At 39.9% G+C, this 25,072-nt stretch overlaps 1 protein-coding gene across 2 annotated transcripts; it reads left to right on the forward strand.

The window, feature by feature from the left end:
* Positions 1-303: 303 nt before the first annotated feature.
* Positions 304-19,612, forward strand: plekhm2 (pleckstrin homology domain containing, family M (with RUN domain) member 2). 2 transcript variants are annotated; one of them, XM_028582513.1, is made up of 20 exons: positions 305-1,395; positions 3,394-3,500; positions 3,853-3,962; positions 4,069-4,168; positions 4,386-4,473; positions 4,566-4,740; positions 6,284-6,343; positions 7,761-8,049; positions 8,163-8,921; positions 9,007-9,076; positions 10,640-10,730; positions 11,085-11,149; positions 12,054-12,142; positions 12,988-13,120; positions 13,727-13,917; positions 15,493-15,558; positions 15,830-15,989; positions 17,152-17,331; positions 18,276-18,392; positions 18,560-19,612. In XM_028582513.1, exons 1-20 carry the CDS (start codon positions 1,336-1,338, stop codon positions 18,695-18,697), a joined length of 3,048 nt encoding a protein of 1,015 aa, XP_028438314.1. In that variant the 5' UTR covers positions 305-1,335; the 3' UTR covers positions 18,698-19,612. The 2 variants fall into 2 exon arrangements, with proteins under 2 accessions (XP_028438315.1, XP_028438314.1); XM_028582514.1 differs by lacking the exon at positions 6,284-6,343 and having other exon boundaries at positions 304-1,395.
* The last annotated feature ends 5,460 nt before the right edge of the window (positions 19,613-25,072 follow it).

Here is a 25,072-nt window from a genome sequence, read left to right on the forward strand (position 1 = left end):
GCTTTCAAACAATCAACAGTAAAAGGGTTAATGAGGAAGGTGATCTGTGGCCGCATTTTTTTCCTCAGGTTGCAGAATCTGTCCATAAAAAAAACTCTGCTGCATTATTTTTTATTTTAAAATAATTGGCAAATGCATAATTGAAATGCTTTATTTTTTTTTTTTTTTAAACTTATCTGAAATGTTTCAAAAAGTTAAAAAAAAAATCTACCAATAACACAGCCCCCAGCCACACAGTAAGAGCCTCAAAGGAGCAGGCAAAGAGCCGCATGTGGCTCAAGAGCCACAGGTTCGCCACCCCTGGTTTAGAGAGTTTACATGCCAAACTACGTTTAAAAATACGACCGCTTAAATTAGCAACTGCTTTGCAAAAATGGGGGGGAATGTGCATATAAGACATGATTTACATAAGACATTTCAGTTGCCGTAAGCCATATCCATCTTGAGTAAAAGTCCGACGTTGCTCAAGCGTCCTCCACAAGATGCAGTCACTTTGAATGAGGACGTGGTGAACCAGAGCCCTCGAAGACGCTTACCCTTCGAGGGCTCTGGGTGAACCAATTCAAAACGCTATTTATTATTGACGAGTAAGTTTCTGGAGTCATGCACGGGCGCGCCGAATTGACGAGTTGGTGCTGATGATTCACAATCAAGTTATATTTTATGATGCATTGTATGTTTCCACAAAGCAGAGCAAATACAACTTTTAATAGTCCTACTTTTTGAACTCCGTTCAGTCTCTATAGTCCTCCCACGCGAGGCTGGTGGTGACGTAATCCACTGACCGTACAGTCACTGGAGCGTACAATTAGGTCAGTAGTACCTTAGCATTCGTTTCTTTGGTGTTATTAGCTAACTTATCGGCAAGTACGCGAAAGGGTAACTTAATGTAGTTTACAATAGCCAACCACAGTGATGAAACGGAGAGTGTGATAACCACAATTGCTGCTTAAAGTTATCCATGGTTGGACTCAAAACTTGCTAGCCACCCCTACCCTAAGTGTAGCGTCAAAAAAAAAGTCAAGTGGCTAGCGTTACAGCTATAAGGCGAAGCTAGGCAAACATTACATGGCTAACCGGTTCCGTTGACAGAGGTTGACTTATCGCGCTGCATGCTTGGCACTGACATGATGGTTGTGAACTAGCGGTGCTGTCAATTGAATGTCTACAATTGACAAACAAAGCTGTATCTTTAGTTTGGCAGCCGACTGCTTTGGACGGCAAGATAATGTTAGCTAGCTAGCTAAAGCGGGCGGCAGCGTTAGCTTTAGCAAAACAAGAGGTCTGCTTTGGGAGTCAGCTGACAGCCTGCTGTAAGCTGCCAACAGACCAGTGATGGATCAACTCAAAGTAAAGGATCGCATATTGGAAAACATCTCCCTGTCTGTCAAGAAGGTAAGCGCTGTCCAGTTGGTCAGAACACTTAAACATTGTCACAAAATTGAAGCTTTTTCACATGAGATACTGTAGCTAACGTTAGGTCATCTTTTGTCTGCCAAAGACAGCAACTTTCAAGTCGGTGGGACATTACCAGCTCGCTGTACCAGGAGGGCCTTTCCCTAACTGATATAATCAAATAACCTATAGACTATTCCCTACGATTTCTTAATTCACCTTTGTTTCACGGTTGTTATGTTGTTCTAGTTTATCTTTTTGATCACAGTGACCAATAGTGGCATCAAGCCCCTGTTATTGCTTACTGCGGCATGTGTTGTAAACACATCCAACATTTTTGCAAAATAATGGTTAGCCAGTAGGTCTTTGCTCCTAATTTCTATTGGAGTTATGAAATATTTTAGATATTTTTCCAGCAATGCCTGGACACCCTGACATAACCTGACAGACAGCATTGCATATTCTTCCTACTCTCCCCGCATGCTTTTTACATTCACTTTCCAAAACTAAGTGCATTTGCATTTTTATTTAGCATGCGCTCTCATCTGTCTCTGTCTCAGTAATTTCCCATTACTAGTCCACCAGTGTTTAATGCAATGCACCCAGTAATGGGTCTTACTTTCTTAATTCACATTTGTCTTAATACTTTTTAGTCCATTTACCCTGTTTCATTAACGTCTTTTATTGTGAAGACTGCAAAGGGACTGTGAAAGTGTTTATTTAATAATATACCTGAAGCTTTTAACAAAGTGTACAGTGTGTGCCTCAAACAAACATTGCTTCATGTGAAGTCACAGGATACAAGTTCTTATGGGATGTCGATTAGGGTGAAATAGTGCACATACATATTGACAGTGTACACACAGACACACACAAACACTCACACACCCTCTTTTGGTCACAATCCTCAAAGCTACTCCGACCTATACTTGGTTCATGCCTCAGGGTTTCAATACTGTGGGTCACAGCAGGATCGTGGACCACAACAATAAAAGACATTAAGCGTCATCTGTGAACTAGCGATATAGTAGAACTGCCTGCATCTAACATTGTGCTTTGTATATGTCATTAGAAATAGTAGAATTATTTTTTATTCTTCAAATCCAAGAAGATACACACGGTCCAGTGTATTCAGAGTTTTTTTGGTTGATTTTGCTCTGTATGCCAGCACATTGGATTTGTAATGAAAATGACAAAGGGTAAAAGTGGGTCCTGTGATCATTAATTACATCCACATCAGATGAACAATGTAGAAATTCAGTTGTAGCCCTTTTAATACAGAGTCCCCCAATTTAAGGGAACCAATTTTACTTGATATTTGTATGTATATTTGTACATATCCTTTACAACCATATCTCATGACTGGCAACCCACAGACATCAGCAGACATGTGGTATTTTCTCTGGTGATGCTCCGTCAGACCTGTGCTGCAGCCAACTCACTCACTGCTTGTTTCATGGGTTACTTGCCTTCAGTCTGGTCTTCAGTAGTAAAATCGCAAGTACAAGGAGTAACCTGCACACTGGAATCACTGCAGTAAAATACATACTTAGTGGGATTTAGGTCAGGAACATTTCACTGCTTGGTACTACATTCCTTGGTTGCTATGACTGCATGTTGCTCTGTCCTAATCCTTGGATCATGTAGAAAAAGGGCAACAATTCTTACTGTGTTCACCCAATATTGATGTGAACACCATTGAGCACACTTAATGTAGTGTCCACTACAATGAAATTACTTCATTATCAGGTTAGAAATTAATATTACAGCCAAAACAGAACTTATTTGTCATGTTTGCATTAATGCAATTTCTTTATTCAGTAATCACCAGTTTACCAGTAACCCTAACCCTAACGTCCTTGGAGGACCATTCAACATGCCCAATTGGCTGAACAATCATTTATAATAAGGGCCAAATACAATCAGTTCTTAAAACTGCAGTTGGAGTTAAATGCTCCTCTTACCAGCAAACAGCAGAGAAACAATGTCTCTCTACAGTTGCAGAGTTACTTTGCGGCCTGTGAAGATGAGACTCCAGCCATCCGAAATCATGACCGGGTCCTTCAGCGCCTCTGTGAACATCTTGACCATGCTCTGCTGTATGGGTAAGAGGCTTACTGCAAGTCAATTGCACACTGACTGGAAAGAGGAAAGTTGCATAGAGCAAATAATGATCCGATTTGTTTTATTTGTCATGCAAAAATCCTGTTGTAAATCCTATTTTATTTTCTGCATATACAGTACAACCCCATGTCCCTCCATGTTAACTGTCTCAATGTTTACAGCTTTTGAACCCACGCTACAATACTACTATACTACTAGAATTGATCTTGGTGCGATACAGTATATTTACTGTTACATTTCTGTGAAAATATAATGTTTTTGCCTATAGGTCTACTCCCCTTGCCACTTTAGGCATCATTCATGTGATATTATTGACTGTTTTCTACATTACAGCCTGCAAGACATCTCCTCAGGCTACTGGGTCCTGGTCCTTCACTTCACCAGGAGAGAGGCTGTCCGTCAGATAGATGAGCTTCAGAACATAGCAACCAACCTCGGTCGAAGTGAGACATCTCTTTCACTCAGTCGAATACACTAACACGTACTTGGGGTGATTGATTATTCAATGGGTTATATGTATGGAAAAGAACTCTTCTCTTTTCTGTGTAGGCCGTGCATGGTTATACCTGGCATTGAGCGAGAGCTCTTTAGAGAGCTATCTACGCCTTTTCCAGGAGAACCAAGCGTTACTGCAGAAGTATTATTTCAAGTAAGTCATCCAGTAACCCTGATTTGATTACCTAAAGAAAAGGAATTCTGAATTCATAAATTGATACTATTAAAAAAGTGGACATTATATTGTATTTCAGGAATTACTTTCTGTGGTTGTTACAAATTGTGTTGGACAAATTGATATGCCCAAGTAATTTTGTGATGAGTAAACGTCGTTCACTCACACAAAGCTATCTGATTTTATTCTCTGCTAGGAATGCACTGGTATGCAGTCATGACCACCTCACACTCTTCCTCACGCTGGTGTCTGGCCTGGAGTTCATTCGCTTTGATCTGGAGCTGGTTAGCATATATTTCATGACAATATCAATAGAAATGCAGCTCCTAGCAGCATGTACAGTATGTAACGCTTCTGTTGGGTCCTGCTGGTTCAGGATGTGCCCTATCTGGATGTGGCCCCCTACATGCCAGAATACTACAAACCCCAGAACCTGCTGGACTTTGAGGAAAGGCTGCCCAGCTCAGACAGCTTGTCCCTGCACTCTTTCACCTCCCTCACCTCCACCAACCTGGAGTGGGATGACAGTGCCATAGCCCCCTCCAGTGAAGGTAAGCAGTAGGGATGTGCCGATCAACTTTTTTTGGCCCCCATGCCAATCTGAGTTCTTTAATGTTGGATATTTGCAGATACAGAGTCCGATCCGATACTTATATTTATCTGAATGTTGATTCAATATTTTTCTGACACATCGAAATAACCAGACCTTTAAAATTTGGCCCACCTTTTTTTCCACAAGATTCTTGATCCAAATACTGAAGGTTCTGAACCAGAACCATAAAGTTAATACGTACAAAATTATTGACATGATATGAATAATAAAAGTTCAACTGGGAGAATGACTCAGAAAATTGATGTGACATAATCAGCCAGAGAGAAGACACATCACTCTGTTGGAGTTGTTGGGACTACAGAAACACTGAGTCCACTCACAGTTGTATTGTGGTGGTACAGAATGGTGTTACCTCTACTTTAACAATCACCAGCTTACAGAAAGCACACACACACCAGACAACAACCAAGTTTCACTTTGGCCTGTCATCAAGTTACTCATGGAATTTACGTTTAAATAGCGACAGCTGATATGACCTGCCGTCTGTGACATATATCATTTTAACTGGCGTGGCACTAGTTAAGATGTGAAGCTGCTAGTTGAGTGTTTTGTACACTGCTCTTTGCTAATTAATTTTAGTATTTTGTCAACCTGGGTGTCAATTAACTGTGCGATCGAATAATTTTTCAGATTCACATTAAAATTTTTACTTGCATATGCAGCAGAATGTCCGCAGCAGAGTTCAGCAGAGAAAGGATCAGTTTTTAGCCCTTACTGAGCCATTAAGATATGCCTGGATTGGCCTTGATACCTATCCACAGGATCAGCTTGGGACATCTCTAGTAAGCAGCACTGCTTCACTTTATCACCAGTGATTGTCTAATTTTAGAAGTTAGATTAACTGGTTTGATAATCATCTGGACCCATACTGGCTTGTAATTCTGAATCGTTATGGCCAGTCAGTAATTGCTTCCTTTTTCTATTAGCCCCGTCAAATATCTAGTGTCAGTTCTATGTGCTGCTGTGTCTCTGTGTGCCTCTAATCTGGACACCTCATTGACTAATTGGGATGTGACTCTCTTGCTCAACAGCAGCCTTTATTTCTGGGTTTATGATTTGATCAGGCCCGGCTGGAGTGTAAATGCACACTTGTATGCTTTGGCACGAATTCATACAGTGATGTCCATCTAAAAGCATGGTAAAGCAGAAGTTGGATTGATCCTCGCAGACTTGTGACTCACGTATACAAAGTGCATTTTATCAAATGGATCACTTGGCATGCAGAGGCTCGTGGTTACAGAATGTTCTCATTCGGGTGATTGCAGTGCTTACTGAATGCTTTCCCCATCACTCTCCACATACTGTAGTGCTGAGTCAGTTTCAGTTTTAGTTCCCACTTTGTCTATTTTCCACCATTGATTCTGTTATTTCATAAACCAAATGTCATGTTATTTCTGTTTCTTTGCCATTGAATCAATCTCATCTCTCCTGTCTCCACTTCATCTTTCTCTAATGTTGAACATTATCCTTCCTTTTTTTAGATTATGATTTCGGTGACATCTTCCCCGTGTTGCAGTCATTGCCAAGTGCAGACTGGGAAGGTGGGACATTGGTCATCCCCTCCCTTTCCAGCCCTTTCATCCTTCCCTCCTATATGGCATGGCCATCCCGCAGTTTGTGCTCAATGCATGCTGGGTACTCCAGCCAGTAATTAGACATGTTTAATATGTAAAGTACAGCTAGCCGGTGCAAACAACTGCTGTTCTGAGGACATGAAATGAAGCATGATCAAAGGGGACACGGGTTAAAGTACTTCTATTTTTGGGATTGAGTTCAGTTGGAAGGGATGTGGGTTTGGGTGTAAAGTTGGGTGGCACATTTTTTTGCCAATTAAAGTTATGAAAGCCAATAGCTTCATTTTTTTCTCATACCATCAAACTTCTATATTTACCCTCTTCTAAACTTACCCAAACATGAGAGGTTGATATAACTAGCCACATTAGTATTTTAATTTACAGTAAATTTTTAGTAAAGCTTTTATTAATTGATCATTTTATGAGTTGAATTAACAAACAAGTGAATGGAACAAAAAATGTGTCATCATACATAATAAGTTGACTGGTAAGTTTGGGAAGAAGCTCTTCGGTGTTGGGTGGGTACAGTACATGGAACTCTTTTCTGACAAGTTCTGCATGTGTTGCTCATCTGGTGTATGATCTTAATACTCACTCTGCCTTATTATTTACCACAGCAAGATACATGCCTGGTGTACTGCCTAGTACTCACCTCGTCCAGTCTGTCTCCATTACACTGTCTTATCTGTTTGTCTGGTGTATCGTTTTTGCAATGTCTTCTCTTCCTGTGTGATATGTGGCACTGGCCTAGCTCAACTGTAGTGTGTGAGGTAACACTCAAGAATAGTTGCTAAGGTCATAGAGTGCAAATTCCTTTGTATTACATCAGCACCTGCTTGCAGTAAGCATTACATTTTGACGAACACATGAATGAATTAGTGGAAACATCTTGGTCAGTCCACTCATGATCAATCAAAAATGCTGATTCCTGCAAATTATATTATTTAAATATTTGTATGACCCATCTCTAGCTGTAGAAGTAATGCTTGGCCTCGGCCTGTGCCACTACAAAGAAAGCTGCCCGGCCGTGTACCTACTTGATGTGATACGCATTGTGTTTTGTGCCTCTCTGACCCTGCCAAAGAACTACAAGACACTGCTGCCCCTAACATTTGTTTGTGTGCAATGCTGATGAAGAAATACACAAAGTTTTTGTGAAATTGTCTTGTTGGTCAACTTTCCATTGGTGATAAAAAACAAAAAAATTAACCGAATAAAAACAACTCTACTCTAAATTACCTTCTATATTAAAACCTAAAAAGTTTATTGTTCAACATTCTGACAAGACAGTGCCAAAAACTCTGTGTATTTTATAATATATATATATATATAAAATGTGGGTGACTGACTGCTACTTAACTCTTGGTGTTACTTGTCATGTTAGAGGGTGACCTGACTGACCAGGCCAGCTGCCCACGATCCAGTGGCTCTGATCCCCAGACAGTCATCAGCGACACAGTGGTCCTTTCTGCTGGCACTGTCAAGGTGAAGGCAGCAGCTTATCTTGCTCCACATAGCCCCACGTACAGACACAACCCCTTCAACGAGGACTCGGACACTAACACCACCAACACCTCAGCCGACGGAACGCCAGTTCATGTGGCCAGCCGCTACTACAGCGCCACCACTGGAGATGACACAGAGAGCACCAGCAATGAGCTGGAGGTCATCAGGTACAGTAGCTACAGCTTTATTTTCTGGCTCACAGGCTCATATTCTATCTGAACAGTTCATATAATTGTATTAAAACAGAGAGGAACCACAGCTAACCACTCTGGTCTTCCAGGATGGCCAGACGACGGAAACCAGCCAAGAAGCGACGAGGGAAGGGCTCCACAGATTCTATCGGCAGCATCCATAACTCTGTCTCCTCTGAGCATTTGGAAATGGACAACAGCCTCTTGGCCTCGGAGGATATAAATTCATTAAACGGCACTGTGTTCCAAGTGGATGCTGAGGCAGAGTTGAGGAGAAGCAGGGTGGGATCAGAGGTTGTAGAGGAAGGCGATGAGGACGGAATAGAAGGCCTCCTACGGCTCCCAGAGATGACGGACACCTCCATGGACACCGTGGGCCAACCCCTCCGTGATGTCATGGACCGGCTCAACGGGTCTTTAGATAGGGAGGAGGCCTGGGAGCACCGAGAGGAGAAAAGCAGCGAAGGCTGTGACCGGAGCCCCGAGCCCCCTGCACAGCAGCCCTTTCGAGAGGATTCAGGGGGCGAGCCCCCTGACCCAGCGGCAGGAGAGACGTCTCCCTCCCGTCTGGCCACAATGCACAACTTCCTGCAGGCCTCTCCTGCGCCTACAGACTTACGCTGCTTTACCCCCAACAGTCCAGACTCTACTTCCACTGGTGGTGGCCACTATGACTCTCCAGAGCATAGCCAGTCGCAGACTCTTTCAGGTGGCCTTGAAGATGAAGGAGCGGCAAAAGCGTCAGCAGGACAGAAGCCCGACGTGAAGACCAGGGAGCAAGGCACTGAAGATCGAGACAAAAAAACATTTGCTGAGGAAGCAGAAAGTTCTCATCCTGCAGAGTTTAAGTAAAGAGTTTCTACAAACTAAGTTGGTTGCTGTTGTAATGTTGTTTTAAAGGGTGTCTAATGTTCTTCATTGTTCATATTTCAGGGTGGACAACAATCACTTGCTTCTTCTCATGATTCATGTATTCAGAGAGAATGAGGAGCAGCTCTTCAAGGTGAAGACAGACTCATTGTTTTTTATCCATTTTGAAAGAAGTTACATGCTTTGGAGAAAATGTGAATGTATTTATATGTAATGGCTTGAATGTAACATTAACAATTGAATGATAAAATATCATGAGAGAAGTAAGGCAGCACAGTGATGCCATGGTGTTTTACCAGGCCTGTTTTTAATTGTCTTGCAAAGTGATCATCTATCACACGTCTTTTAAGCAAGTTTTAGTATTGACTCATACTTGTTTTGAGATGGAAGAAGTGGTTTGGAGACGGTTCAGTGGAAGTGTTGCAAGTATCAGTTTGTCAATTGCCTTTTAACTTTTTTCTGAGGCTGTATTAATATGTTTAACATGAAACATCCCCTAAATCGCCATTACCAAACCTACCATACTCCATTTAAATGAACAGTAATTGTATCATCGTAAAATACACTTTGTCAACAGAAACAAAATAAAACCATCAAAGGCCGTCTTGGTTCATCTTCCCACTGTTCCAACAATCACGACTCTGGTTTGGTTAAAAAAAAAAATTCACCCATTTACATGTGAAAATAAGCTGGCTCTATACACGCTAAAAGTATTGTTTATTTGAGTCTGGTGGGTTTGGTGGTAGTAATTTTAAAGCTGTTTCTGGCTAAACAAAAATGATCTTACTCTTTAACAAAAAGGTCTATCTCAGAAGGGATCCTTTCCATAATGATGTCAGAATAACAATCTGAGCCTGTCAGTGGCAAGAAAAAGCACTTTTAGTGGGCGAAATTGGCGATGGACATTTGCCCTATCATTACATTGCAGCCTGGTTCGCAGCTGCTGGTTACAGCGTTCTCCCACAATACTGGAGCAATTTCAAAGATTTTTGTTCACATAAGTCACTTAAACTAACTGGGTAAACCCAGCCCGATCTGCCAACAATTTGATTTCACACTGCAGTTCAGGCTGGAAACCTGTACGTTTATCTATCCTGCTTCCGTTACAAATTTGCATCACAAACTGGCTTATCCACCTGGGTTTAACACAATGACGATAGAGAAGCGACCAAGCAGCTTCTTGTTTACATTCAACATAGTGGAACGAAGCGCAGCAACCCGTTGATGGCGCTGGCGCTGCTACGTCACCCGGATCGTTGGTCTGATTGGTTGAAGGACTATCCAATTGCGTACAGAGTCATATAAACTATGCTCGTTGATCACGCCTCTTGTGCAGTAAAAAATACAGAGCAGACTCCCCAGACTAATGTTCAATCTTAAAAGATTGAGCTTGGTCTGGTGATAGGCAGACTGCACTTAAACACCAATGCATGGGGAAATAGGGTCCAGGTTAAAAAAAAAAAAAAATCACCTTTTATTAGCCTAATTTCTAGTATCAAGTGAATAGATAGTAAATAAATAAATGAAAACTTACAGCTGATGATGGACTATCATAACTTATCTGCTATACTTGTAGCAACACTGTGCCACAGTCTGCAATCCAGTTGCCAGAAGCATCACTAGTGAACAGAAAAGTTTGAGACTGATTAAAATGGAGGTTGCCGACACTTGACAGAATTGATCTTGGTTTTTTCAGATGGCGAGAATGAGCACAGGCCATATGGAGGGGGACCTGCAGCCCCTTTACCTGCTGCTGACTGACTGTTACATCTACCTTCTTAGGAAGGGTAAGTGGCTAAAAACCTAATGTGACCTAATGTATTGGCTTTATTAACAGTACAAATCATAAGTCGGGACATACTGCTATTTGTACTGGGAGTCAAAATACATTTTTTACACATGGGAAACGGCATCTGAATGTCCTTAAATTTAGGAAATCAAACCAATGTTGTCCACCTGTACTAGTAACCATGAGAGTATATTTTTCTGAAACATCCATTGTAATGGTCCCATAAGATCTATACAATGTTCTAGGAAGTGGGGAACACATTTAAATAAGGTTCTTCTGTAGGCCGAAAATACTTCACATTAACATGTGCTAACCGCATTTCTTGGTTGTACTTTTTTCTTCTTCTTCACAGGTGCAGCAGAGAAGCCCTACACAGTAGAAGATGCTGTTTCTTATAATGAGCTGGACTATCTTTCGGTAGGTATCCTGCACAACAGGGTTTGCCATTTTCTCTCATTTGTCTGTGACTTGGGCTGCCCTTACTTACTTACTTACTTACATACATACATACATATGGTACTCACTCACTTACACTAACTAACTAACTAACAAAGGGTGTGACAAGACACCCAGCTCATGAGACGAGACATGGGATCATGACAATATTTTACAGAAAATTTCAATGAAGAAATAAGACTGGAAAAAATAGTCCTTTTATTCAATCGAAAGTCACAAAATGAAAACTTGAAGGTTTTGCCATGAACTCAAATGACCTGATCTCCTGTATAACTAACAGTTACACTGTTACTTATTCCATATGTTTGGTGGAGAGAGAGTCTCTTCACTCAGAGAGGTTACAAGGTTACAACGTAACTAAGCATTTTCTGGCAGTAGTTGAGATCTTTGAGACCAAATGTTTTGTACTTGAATTTGTCATTGTACAGTAGACGGAGAGAAATAAAGCGTATTTGGCTATTATTGCTCAACAGATGATTTTTGTGAAGACAGATGCTATTTTCTCCTCCTCTGCATTTTATTAATTGCAGCATTAAACAAGGTAGTAGGCTACTCTAGTATTGATTTATGACCATTATAGGACGGAGGGAGAACATTTCTCTTTGTTTAATAAAAAAATTAAAATGGTCATTTAAGTTCCCTGATGTTACAAAACATGTATGAGTTAATAGAGTTATATGTTATTGTTGTGCAGTGCTCCATTGGCCCAACTGTCACGTCATGGCTAAATCTGCAGTTTACATGGTCCTCAATGTGATCCATCTAGAGTTAATTACAAGATGAACCATGTAGACTCCAGCATGATGTGACAGCTGGGGCAGTGGAGCACACATTATATATTAGTTGTAATGCTGTTTTCCTTTAGGTGGGCCTTGACCAACAGACAGTGACGGTGGTTTGCACTAACAGACGAAGAAAATTCCTGTTAGACACAGCTGATGCCTCTCTGACTGTGTGAGTCTACCTGTCGGACTCATGTTTCTTGGTACTCTGATTCCATACACTGTCTTTGCGAGCTACAGTGCTAAGCATAAGTAAATACACCCATGCTAAAGTTGACTAAAAAGAGGAATAAAAAAATCATCTTTTGGAAATTGATCTTAATGCCTTAATTAAAACAAATTAGGAATTCAACCTTTAAGGACACCAATTTTCTTTGTGAATGAATAATGTATCGTAAATAAATAAATGTTCTTCCTTAAAATCCCATAGAGGCAGGCAGAGTTTTATTTTTAAAGGCCAGTTATTTCATGGATCCAGGATACTATGCATCCGGATAAAGTTCCCTTGGCCTTTGGAATTCAAAATAGCCCCACATCATCACATGCCCTTCACCATACCTAGAGATTGGCATGGTTTTATTTCACTTAGCCTAATAGCTGGTTGGATATGCATTGAGAGATTATCTTATGGAAAGTACCCTATGCCAATCTCTATCTATCTTTAAATCTTTATCATAATTACTTATAGCCCCTGTATTTTAAGGAAGAACATTTATTTATCAACGATACATTATTCATTCACAAAGAAAATTGGTGTCCTTAAAGGTTGGATTTTTCCTCATTTTTTTAATTAAGGCATTGAGATCAATTTCCAAAAGATGATTTTTTTTTATTCCTCTTTTTAGTCAACTTTAGCATGGGTGTATTCACTTATGCTTAGCACTGTATGTGCAGCCGTCCTTGTGTCCCCGTGCAAAGAGCCAGCATGCACACCTTCACATGTGGATATACCTGTGCTCTATGTGACTGTTAATCTCTCCTCTGACCTTATCCACTCCATCTTTCTTCACTTAACAGGTGGCTCTTGTCTGTTCTCAAGTCAGCCATGGTGAAAGGTTGCCGTGAGCCTCCTTACCCCTCTGTGCTGACTGATGCTACCATGGAAAAACTGTCTCTCTCTAAGTTTGTTTCCCAGGAATCTCACTGTGAGGTAAACTTCCGATTTACTGTATTGGCTCTTTGTTACAGGTCTGGTCTTAACAGAGAAAAAGCTGACCTACACGTAACTAATCAACCAATTATCATAAGACAAATGACAAAATCTTAACCAGGACATAAAAGTTTATTTTACTGGCTCAGCGTATTCCTGCCTTTGACTGTACTAGACACTTAAGTAAAAGAACAGATACTTTTTGGAAAATCTGTGACACAAGAAATTAGTTAACACAAATCTTAGCTAGTGTGTCTCAAACACATACACACACGTAGCACAGCATTTTATTTTCTAGATGCAGTTGAGATCCAAGGCCAGTCAAAATATATTTAATTGTATTATATACATATATGAATTGCATAATAATGCAGTGCAAAATCAAAGATGATGGTCACTGAGAGAAATACTTCACTTAAGTCTCTGTAAGGCAGTTTTCAAATTTCATACAAATCAAATTATAATATGAACAAATTTTACTTGTAATAATCTTAGTAATAATTCTAGAAATGTTTGGAGTTCCTTCTTATAAGGTCCTTTTTTAGAACTCCTATTCTTGACTGACTTTCAAAGCAGTGGTAAACTAATACTTTCCTGTTTTTCTAGGTATATGAAGTATCTATCCAACTGTATTCACTAGTCCACTGGGAGGATCCTATGGACATGACTTTGTCACCCCAGGGTGGCCCACTGAACTCTGGACTACATTCCAGCACCAAGGAGGGGACTCTGCAGTACCGGGCAGGAAACACCTACCTGGGCAAAGAGCTGTGGAAAAGCTGCTACCTCGTCCTTAGGTATGTGCAGGTCGTGCACATCAGTCCCCCTTTCAGGTGTTTCAGCAGTTTGTTGAGATATACATTGGCTGGCTTCCATACTTGATACTTTACATCTGACATTAACCTTCCCACTTTGTGTAATAACAAGGTGGGAAGGCTATTTCCTTCACAAATGATAAGCATTAATGTCACTTCTGATTGTAATATTTATGGTGTTTAAGGCATTTAAAAAAACTGTAATCCTGAAAACTGTGTTGAGTGCCAAAATACCATACCATAATCCCCAGTACTCACTTCCCATTTTGGCACTTCTGCTTTGGTGAAAATTGCTAACATATTGGAAGTGGTATTTCCTTTTACTCTTTGCTATTGCCAGACATACTGAGAGCTTGAGCTCTTGTTTAGTGGGTTATCTGTCAGAGGTACACAATGTATAATACAAAACACAGAGTGGAGTGGAGGCTGACAATTTCTTTGGCAATCGTCTTGCCTATTGCAATTATAGAAACAGTAATATCTTAAAATTAATGTGTCAATGATTTCTTTTTGTAGCGCCTTTTTAAGAAACAAAGAGCCATATGGCTTTTTTAGGTTCTTAGCTTTGTTATATATATATATATATATATATATATATATATATATATATATATATATATATTAGGGCTGTCAATCGATTAAAAAAAATTAACTAATTAATTGCACATTGCTGTAATTAATTGCGATTAATCACTTTTTTAAATTGAGACTGAAGCTTATAATAATGGATATTTAAATGCTAAATCATTTAACTTTGCAAATATGAAGAAAAAAACAAACAAGGAAAGGTTCTGCTAAGTTCAGAATGTTTAATATCTTTCAGAACAACAGCAGCGACAATTTGGCTTATTTAGTCCTGCTGAAGGCTGCTGAAACGGCTAGAAACTGTCTGACTTGAGAGCAGATTTTTGTCACCGTCCCCGGCTGCTGTCGCCTGCTCTCGTCTACTTTACAGGCGAGGCGCAGTTCATCTCCAACGAGCCGAGAGTTCAGTCGGCGGCAGGGCAGTCGGGACTCACCCGGAAATGGCGAGCGGAGTGAGGTGACGTGACTAGTCTCTCAAAATCTGACGAAAATCTTCTAAACTGACCTTTGTTGAGCTGAAATGAAGACAGATTCAGCAACTGCACAGCCTATTTCTCGCTTAAAAATGTTTTCAGAAACATGCTTCAGTGAACTATCTTTGTACAATATGAGATTGTATTCTGAACGGCCGTCATGACAGTCTGGCTCTCAATATCCGGAGAAAACAAACCCATGTGACGCGTTCGTCCAATCAGCTGCCGGTTTTCATTACTTGGGCAACATTACAGAGTAGCGCCGCCTGGTGTTATGGAGACGTATTACGTTTCTCAGCCGCCACATGAAGTAAACAAACACAGCTGCGTTAATTTTGTTAATTTTTTTTAACGAGTTAAATATTAAAAAATTAACGCAAAAATTAACGCGTTAATTTTGACAGCCCTAATATATATTATATTATATTATATGAAAACCTATTATAAATGTCAAGCTTCTGATAAGGTAAATATAAATAGTTGTCGTCTTTTCTTGCAGCAAGGGAATTCTGTACCTGTATGCAGAAAGAACTGATGTGACACCTCTGCTGTCGGTCACTATGGGGTAAGCTTCAACTAGCTGAGAGATCGTCCTTTTTCCCACACAATGATGGCTCTGTTCTATTCAAGTTTCCTAGTAAGCCATGACAAGCCAAGTGTGAAAGTGAGCCAACATGCAAAAATACCGGGACCCTAAAACTGAAGCAGCGAAATTTAATTCAGCCATCATTCATTTTTCAAATGAATGTGCATTTTCTACTGTGACGTTTCAAAATGTCTTCTGTGAAAGAAAAAAAAAGCCCACAAGAAAATGGTGTTTACTTTGTGCCCAACAGAGGAGAGCACTGTGGAGGCTGCCGTCGCTCAAACAGCACAGAGCGTCCCCACGCCTTCCAAGTCATCCTGACCGAGCGACCGCCATTGGAGCTCAGCGCCAACAATGAGCAGGACATGGCCGACTGGATGCTGCTGCTTTGCCAGTCCGTCTCCAAAGGGGTAAGGAATCGTATTGTGCATACACCATGTGTTTAGCAAACATATTTTACATCTCTAACATTGCATGTATAACATGCTGAATTAGTACAAACGGAGCACTTTTATCACGCAACACACTCATTGTGATATCCCACACACTGTTGCATTTAATTTGATTTTAAGTGGGGTAACTCATCAGTCAGGTTGGATTGGCTTTCTTCATAGCTTTCAACCAGAAGTGACCGTGCATAAACACCCCTTAACATATAATCCCTGTAGACTTGCACTGTGCCGGCTGTACAGGCTGTTTTCCTCCCTAATTCACTAGGCCTTTTTTACAACAGCTGCTGATACTCATAATGTGCAAGAGGCAGGTTTTTGCTTGAATAAGTTATCTTTTGCAAGATGTGGCCCCGCTCCATGTATCCCATGTTGCCTGGTGATAACAGACAGGAAGCTGCTCAGACCAGCTTCTTCCGTTCCCTGGGCAGCCTGACTTTGAGTATATAAACAGGACTGAAAATTATTTAACATATATTTAGTACATTGAGGTAGCTGAATGGGGGGGATACAAGTAGAGCTGGGCAATATATCGATATTATATCGATATCGTGATATGAGACTAGATATCGTCTTAGATTTTGGATATTGTGTTGTCTTTTCCTGGTTTTAAAGGCTGCATTACATTAAAGTTATGTCATTTTCTGAACTTACCAGACTGTTGTAACTGTTATATTGTTTGCCTTTACCCACTTAGTCATTATATCCCCATTACTGATGATTGTTTATCAAAAATTTCATTGTGTAATTATTTTGTGAAAGCACCAATAGTCAACACTACAATATCGTTGCGGTATGGATATCGAGGTATTTGGTCAAAAATATCATATTTGATTTTCTCCATATCGCCCACCTCTAGATACAAGTATCCTTTACCAGCAGCTTCCCAATGTTTTCTTTAAAAAAAAAAAAAAAAAAAAAAATGTCAAGAAAGCCATATATGCAGTTGCTTGTTTACGATGTAGAAAAGTTCATAGTCCTTGCACACACAGAAGTAATGCTCTCCGATTGCACAAGTCACACAACTGTGTGGAAATGAAAGTCACAAAATGTCAATATGGATTAATGTAAGCCCTGTCTGTATGCGCAAAGTATAATTAAATTACAGCCGGCTTACCTGCAGGTCATCCCTCAAGGTGTGGCCCCCACTCCGTGTATCCCGTGTTGCCTGGTGATGACAGACAGGAAGCTGCTTACTTGCCATCAGGACTGTCAGACCAGCTTCTTCCGTTCACTGGGCAGCGCCGATATCTGTGATGTCACTTTTGTCAGCGTGGAGGCCGACAAGGAGTACTGTGTCATTGTGAGTGGCCATCTGTTTTAACTCCTCTTGGTGTTAATCCTATAAATAGTTTTGTATTAGACTTTGACTAATTACTGAATGTATTCATGTGTAAGGTATTAACTATGAAATTAAGCCATGTTACAAAGTTCCCCTGAGTTTTCAGGAATGTGCGTTTGCTCAGGTTATGCATGCTAATTAACATAAAAAAACATATGTTTTGCAGATTGAGATATGGCTGAACTAATGAAATGAATGATTCCCATGCTCTCTTAATGTAAATATGTAAAAGTAGTTCCAGTCTAAAAAGGGACACTCATTAGCATACAAGACACATCCTACATCATGCTGCAGTTTTTGTGTATGCCAAACAAACTGTACTAACTTACTTTGGTATTAGTGGCATTAAGCTAAAGGGGTCAGGCGTCCCCTCAAACTTTTAAGACCTCATGGGTCTAGGTTTTAGTTAAAATCTAGCTTATTTTGTGCTTCCACCAGATTTTCTGTTACAAATTAATTGCGAGGTATAATTTTTATCAATGAACAATCTCAAATGAGACCCGTATGATTCCGTATGTTACAGCTTTAGAAACAAGGTTTCCTAATTCCTAACTAACATGAAGGTAGCATCTTCAGTTTTTACCGGTATCCCACTGTAACTGTTTGTCTTGCACGCACACATAAGCAGACGTGTGTGTGTGTGTGTGTGTGTGTGTGTGTGTGTGTGTGTGTGTGTGTGTGTGTGTGTGTGTGTGTGTGTGTGTGTGTGTGTGTGTGTGTGTGTGTGTGTGTGTGTGTGTGTGTGTGTGTGTGTGTGTGTGTGTGTGTGTGTGTGTGTGTGTGTGTGTGTGTGTGTGTGTGTGTGTGCGTGCGTGCGTGCGTGCGTGCGTGCGTACACACAGTAGTAGTAGTATTCCAGTAGTACTGGTATAATTCTCTTACCATCCCACTTTCTGCCTCTGTAGGAGTTTGCAGCAGATCGGACCCAGTTCCTTCCTCCGTGGGTGTTGTACTTCAGCGGCTGTGAAGAGAGAAATCGACTGCTGGAGGTGTTAGACAACACATGGAAGGCCATTTTCCAGGTGGGAAAATACACTGTCCTTATCTGTGGTTTAAGGGGGAAAAAAAATCTGTGATGTTTCCCTATTGGCTTTCCCAAAATATTAGCATTCAAGATCTTAAATCCAACAACTACTGCCACTGGCTGTCTATCTGGTTGAACCCTCATGTATGTCCTTACTATACACAGGTCAACCTTCCCCACAGAGAAGTGTTGGATCCGTCTGTGCAAAAGCGTTGTGGTGAGGCCCTCGCCCTGATGAATAGTGCCTGGCAGAGGGCAGACAGTCTGGCCCGAGGCAGAGCCCAGCGTGAACCCTGGTGCTGACAGACACACACATGCACGCATACACTTACCTGTGTGTAGCCACTGAGAAAAACTGATCAGTCTCATAAAGGGCCAGGATAAATGGATTTGACTCTGGCATACAGTCTGTGTCACTGTGAACTAAAATCGGACGTGGTTATTGGTTGTCCCACTACTGCGTGAGCTTGTGATGCACCTGTAAATCACTGATGGCATGTTTCTATCAGAGAAACTTCCTGCAGAAGTAGCAATGCATATTGCACATCACAGTGATGCAACCGCAAGACATTCACACTTAATTAAATGAAGAATTTTAACAGAACGATACAACAGATTTTATTTAATCCAAATGATACATTGTGATTATTCCTTTTGCTCAAAGTCCATGTCAAAAGTCAAGCCTTGACTTTGATATGTAAACAGGACTGGAAATGATTTAACACATATTTAGTCCATTGAGGTAGCTGAGTAGGGAGGAAGATAAGGATCAATTACTAGCAGCTTCCCAACGTTTTCTTTAAAAAAATCAATGTCAAGAAAGCCATAACTTGTATGCAGTTGATGCTTGTTTTTCGACGTAGAAAAGGTCACACTCGTTGCCTGTGATCGCACAAGTCACACAACTGTGTGGAGATAATCCTTGCTTAACAGTCACAAGATGTTCTACTTAATCCAAACTATCGTACAATTATAGAGCAAATGTACAGCGCTGTGCAGTATCGACGCTAAATCAGTCACCAATGGTTGTGTACGTGTCTGATATTCAGTTTTGGTTTGTCACATTTTACATTAACTTGAGAGAATGAATAGCATATGATAGCATATCATATGGAGAATATTTGGAAATTGTGTGAGATCTTGCTATACCTATTTAAACGTTGTCAGTCAGATTAAAAAAAAAAAACTATCAGGAAATTTGCCTTTTATCTCCACTCTGTAGAGGCTTCCATGCAGACTTGCACATTTTTTTGCAGTTAGTCTTTTTTTAATTTGGTATCAGTTGTGGTTTTGCATTAATACCATAAAGAGCATGTGTTTCCATTGTAGAGAAAGTGGGAACAATTGTTACTATTTTTTTTTTTGGTATTGACTTGTGTCTGCATTAGCAGACATATTAGTGCGGCACATTACCTTTTAGTGTGGGCATGTATCAAGTAAGAATTACAGTCTGTGTGAAGAATCCGTTACTGAATGAGAGCTACAAATTACCCTGGTTTATCATTTTTATTTTGCACCAGTGGTTGGAGGCATCATACTGTACTGTACTGTATGATCTGGCCACTCCACTAAATTAGAACATCCCTTATTGCACTTGTCATTTAGTGGTGTAAGACCATGTTTAAGGTTAATAGAATCCATCAATAGCCTTTTAATTTAGATCAAGCTTAGCATCTGTTCTTAGCAGATTAATGCTTTTAAATAGTCTGTAATATCATCCAATATTAAAGCTTTACTTAGAGAAAGAATAAGAAGTAGAAGACATTGCCAGACCTATCTCCACAGCGCTGTGTGAGTATGGTTAGGATAGTGGAACAAACGCTCTGCCTTGTTTGTATTTCTTTAAAACAATCACAACCATCCCGGGCTACGCTAAGCCCTGATAGCGTAGCTAGCAACAGGGGAGGGACATCCGGCGCTTCTCTCACGCGCCAAATGTCAGCCTTTATCCCAGAAAATGTCCGTCCGTTGAGCCACACTAGAAGACCCTAAACCAAACTCTTCCCATACAAATTATAGTCAGTAGATAATAGTGCATGTGTTACAATCTGTCCTTAACATTAACACTGATTGGTGTACTGCTGTTCTGTCAATGACGGTGTGTAACTCTTCATTACAAGGCTGAGATCAGTGTAAGATCTGTTTTGCAATGACAATGTTGCCTTTTTGACAACATTGATTGAAATGGATAGTTCATTTAAAATAAAAAAAATAAGCACTATTTTTCCCTTTTTTGGTTGCCTTACACTGTACTTCAACAATCATTTTTTTGTTTATGTTGTAATGTGAAAAAGTTGTAATGTGTGCTGTATGTTGGGCTGGGTATCCAACCATGATACTCTCAAAGTACAGACAACAGCATCTGTTAGATATTGCCTGATTTTTGCTGTTAAAAATTAGACAGGTTTGTGTAAAAAAACAAAGATTATATTCAGCAAAGTATGGTACTTTAAAAATACCATTTTTGGTATTATTTTTTTCTCTAAAACATGATACCCAGCCCTATACATATGTCACTTATGTATGTTCAGTCACATTGTGTTACTTTAATTCCAGCATTAATCAGTGCTTTAAGTCTTTCTAAGTGCCACTTGGTCTCATTCATCTTCTGCTCATTAACAAAAAAGAATCTAATCTCAGGTGAAAAAGGTTGGAAATGTCACATCCAATACCTTAAGACTCACCGTTAGTTTTTTATTGCTGCTGTTTGTTGAAATTAATATTTTTTTTAAATCCCTTTTTTTTCTACTTTGGTTTGATGCAGAATAATAAAGTTTATGCGCACACTGACAAGGCTGCAAAGTCATATTGCATGTTGGAAAAGGTTTTATGTAAAAGTCCAAAGTTTTAATGATTTAGTGAGTTCCAAAACAGGATTGGTATTAAGTAATTGTGTAGTTCGAATAGTCTCCCCCAGTGGATTACCTAAGGTCTTTTTGACCTGAGTGAGTACACTTCCAAAAGTTGGATTTACTTGAAATGTTTGTTGGATTATCAATGAGGAATTAACTGCATAAAGGTGTGGCCTATAAAATGTATATCAAGAACAAGTTAAAGTTAGTCTTTTTGAGCAATGTTTTGAATGTTGGACATTGCTGACCAATGATGGATGACATCTAAGTGATGCATTGGGAAAAAGCGCTTTTTGATTTTGTTCATAAATGTAAACTGCATGTGATATTTGTATGTTGTTTAGCGGTTTTAATTGAATTGTAAATAGAGCACTAATTAAATATAACATACTGTACACTTACATATAAAGACATGCATGTCCAGAGGGTTTTATACTGTTCATAATGGCAATGAATGTACAAATAAACCTTTGTGGTTGGACGGTATAGCTGAATAAACTGAAAGGAAACCTTGGCTCCTGTGGTGATACATGTTCTAGATGTACCAGTAGCTCTGACTTTAACCTCTGCATTTCTGTTATAGGTCAAACCAGTGAAACGCTGTGTGTTCAAAACAAAAGGACAGTCATGTTAGAGCAGGGGCCGAATATTAACATATAAGAGAGCAGTTGTGTGTTAGGTAAACTACTATATATGTCGTCTCCTCTGCATACTGCCCTTCTTGCTGTAGTGTAGAGCATGTCAAAGGATGGTTGATAGCACAAAGGCTGCAAACAAAAAACAGAATACTGAAGTCTGTGGAAGTTGCTTTGTTGTTAATTAGTGTCCATGACTCAGTAATTATCTCAAAACTACCCACACACTATTTTAAACCAATACTGCTGGTAGACAGTTGAGATAGAACGATTGGAAAGCCTTGTTTTTAACCCCCCAAAAAAATCAAAATGACATATTGTTACATAAGCGTTGTCTATTTCTTTATGCTGTGCTCTTTCAGCGATAGAGTCCCAGGGTTTCTGTAATAACTGAACACAAGCTTGCAGGTAATCAATTTGATCCACCATCTTGCTGCTACTGTTTACTTCCGTTGTGCATTGTGCAATGACCTCTTTTTAATTACACATCCTTGATTAGAAGGTTAGAAGGTTCCAAGAACCAGAGCTAATTTGGTGGAAAAGAGGCACCAGTCACCAGTAGAGGTCCTCTTTAAACCTGTTTTAAACTAGCATTGGGTCTATGATACTGCACACATCATGTAGGTAAGGAGTAACTTAAAAACGTAACTGTTTTGTTCTAAGTGTGGTGAAGCTAAATCAGATATTTGTCACCAGGTGTCTTCTTTGGGTCTCATATAGTTTTGGGTTTGGGAGCACTACTAATACTACAGAGGTTAAAATGTAACTGATGGGTGGCAAGCCGAGTAAAGCACACGTCCCAGGGGGACCAATAGTGGATGTGATGACAGAAAAAGAGAAAGGAAAAGGAGAAATAAAGGGAAAAAAATGAATGTGGGCCGGAGTGTAAAAGTAATCTCGTATTTTATCTGCTTTTATGTGTTGAACTGTTTTTAACTGCTCTTTAATGTTTAATTTCTTATACTGCACTGTAACGTTTATTCTCGTATTTTATCTGTTTTAAATTTTTTTTGTCATCGGTTTTTATGTAAAGCACTTTGAATTGCCCTGTTGCTGACATGTGCTATACAAATAAAGCTGCTTTGCCTTGTCTAATGGAAACCACTTCTAACATTTAATGAGAACTTTAAAAAAAAAGTTGAGTTCCCTTTATGGCCAGTACAACTAAATATGTTCAGTAACAGCTGTTATGAGTCCATAGTGAAAAGAAGACCATATCCAACACAGCATAAACCGGTAATGTTCACAGTCTCTGTATTATTGATTATATTTTTGTAGTTGCTAGGGCAACATGTTAACTGCTGGTCTTGTTCAGATAACATTTTTATTATTTTAGCACCACAATGTCACCTTGGGTGTACTTGTGCTGTTACCATGGTTTCAACGATCTATTACCTCTTCCCCCTGTCTGTATTGTTTTCTCTGTGCACCACAGAGATCAATCAGGATCAAGGATTATGTGAAAGTGTTTTGACTCCTTATTTCAAGGAGAGCTGCAATAATGGCTGATGGTTGACAGAGAGCCTCTTTAAAAAGGAAGGTGAGGGAAAGCCACATTGATCCACTGCAGGAATGGAAGTTTAGGAAGACAAAAACATAGCAGGGGGCATAGGCAGACTGTCAAAGATACAGTTTACAGACTGGAAGAGAAGAATGTAGAATAGAATAGAGTGATGTCACCGCCCCCTTGCAAAATGATATTGTGTTTATTAAACAGGTATCTGTGATCCAAGACGACAGTGCAGGATTTGATGCTTTATTAGAAAAAATATATATTTTGCTCACCTCTAAAGTACATATTAAAGGACTGCTCTAGCAATTTAGGTTGGGGACTCGTGAGAGAAAGAAAGACAAGCTCCAAAATACTGGATCCTACCCTTCCAATAACTCAACTCATCAGTGCATCTTTCATTAGACCCTCCCTGCCAACACTTTCAAACTCTATACCCCCAATAGTAACGAAGGCATCTAATTTAAAAAAAAGCCCACCCTGATAACCCTGATGACTAGAATGGGTAAACCCGTTGATCACACCTCTTGTGCAGTAGAAAATATTGAGCAGACTCCCCAGTCTAATGTTCAATCTTAAAAGATTGAGCTTGGTCTGGTGATAACCAGACTACCTGATGACAGCTTCATGTGTAAAATAGTTGGAGTGCCCCTTTAACTGTTTTTTCCTTAAGACATTGTATGAGTAGATTTTAAATACATTTTAATTAACCAGACAGCACACTATGTATCCACCCATTAAATGGCACTGGCGTTTAAACCATGCTGTGCTTTCCCTTATTTTTTCTGCTCTACAGATTTTCACTTTCTAATGAAATTTTTATACCTCACTCCCTGTTACCCCTACACTGTCATGCATCCTTCTAGTCTCCCTTTTCCTCTTCCTCTTTATATCGTCATACTCTACTTAAATCTAGCTCCGTTTTGACTGCAGCGATGCAGTACACTGAAAAGGAGGTGTGTTGGAGAAAAACAATTATGTCACCAATAGTGCTGATGCATGTGGAGGTTGTCAAATTAGATGATCTTTGACTATTGGCTAGCAGCATTTGAGGTTGTGCACAGCCTTGGTCTGTGATCCGGTAAACTTGGAAATAAAGCTATTGAGCTTTTCTTCTAGCGCTGCTAATAATTTATGTTAATTGTGTCAACATTTAAAAAAAAAAAAAATACTCATTAACATCAAAGAGGAGATTGCCCCCACACATGTTACATCCTGCATAATCAGCATGTTAGAGAGAGCTATGACTTGATTCTCCAATTCTATGCCCCTGACTGACTTTTACATTATTCATGAAGTGGGGATGCGTGCTATGATGATGTACATTCCCTCTGCTGAAATGCAGTGAAGTGTCAGCTTCTGCCTGCATGCTAGGTCCATTACGGTATTCCGCAGCTATCTAGCGGTGGAACAGAGGAGCTTGACGGATGCAGAGATAGAGAAGAGGGTGAGTACAAGGGATGCACAGATTGCTGCGAGTCCAGGCTTTAGCAGCAGCCTCATTTTCAAGGTACAGTATTGACCATTCTTTTCTCTTTTTAGTGTCTTTCTTTAAAGGATGCATAGTTGGTTATCTGTGAATTAGGTCAGTAATAAGCACATGTCTTACACAGTACAATTTCATGTGAATGCTCAGTATATGTGTACAGCCACAGGACCTTTTGCCATCCTCCTCCTCGTC

Source organism: Perca flavescens, chromosome 7 (assembly GCF_004354835.1).
Source record: "Perca flavescens isolate YP-PL-M2 chromosome 7, PFLA_1.0, whole genome shotgun sequence".
Lineage (NCBI taxonomy): Eukaryota > Metazoa > Chordata > Actinopteri > Perciformes > Percidae > Perca > Perca flavescens.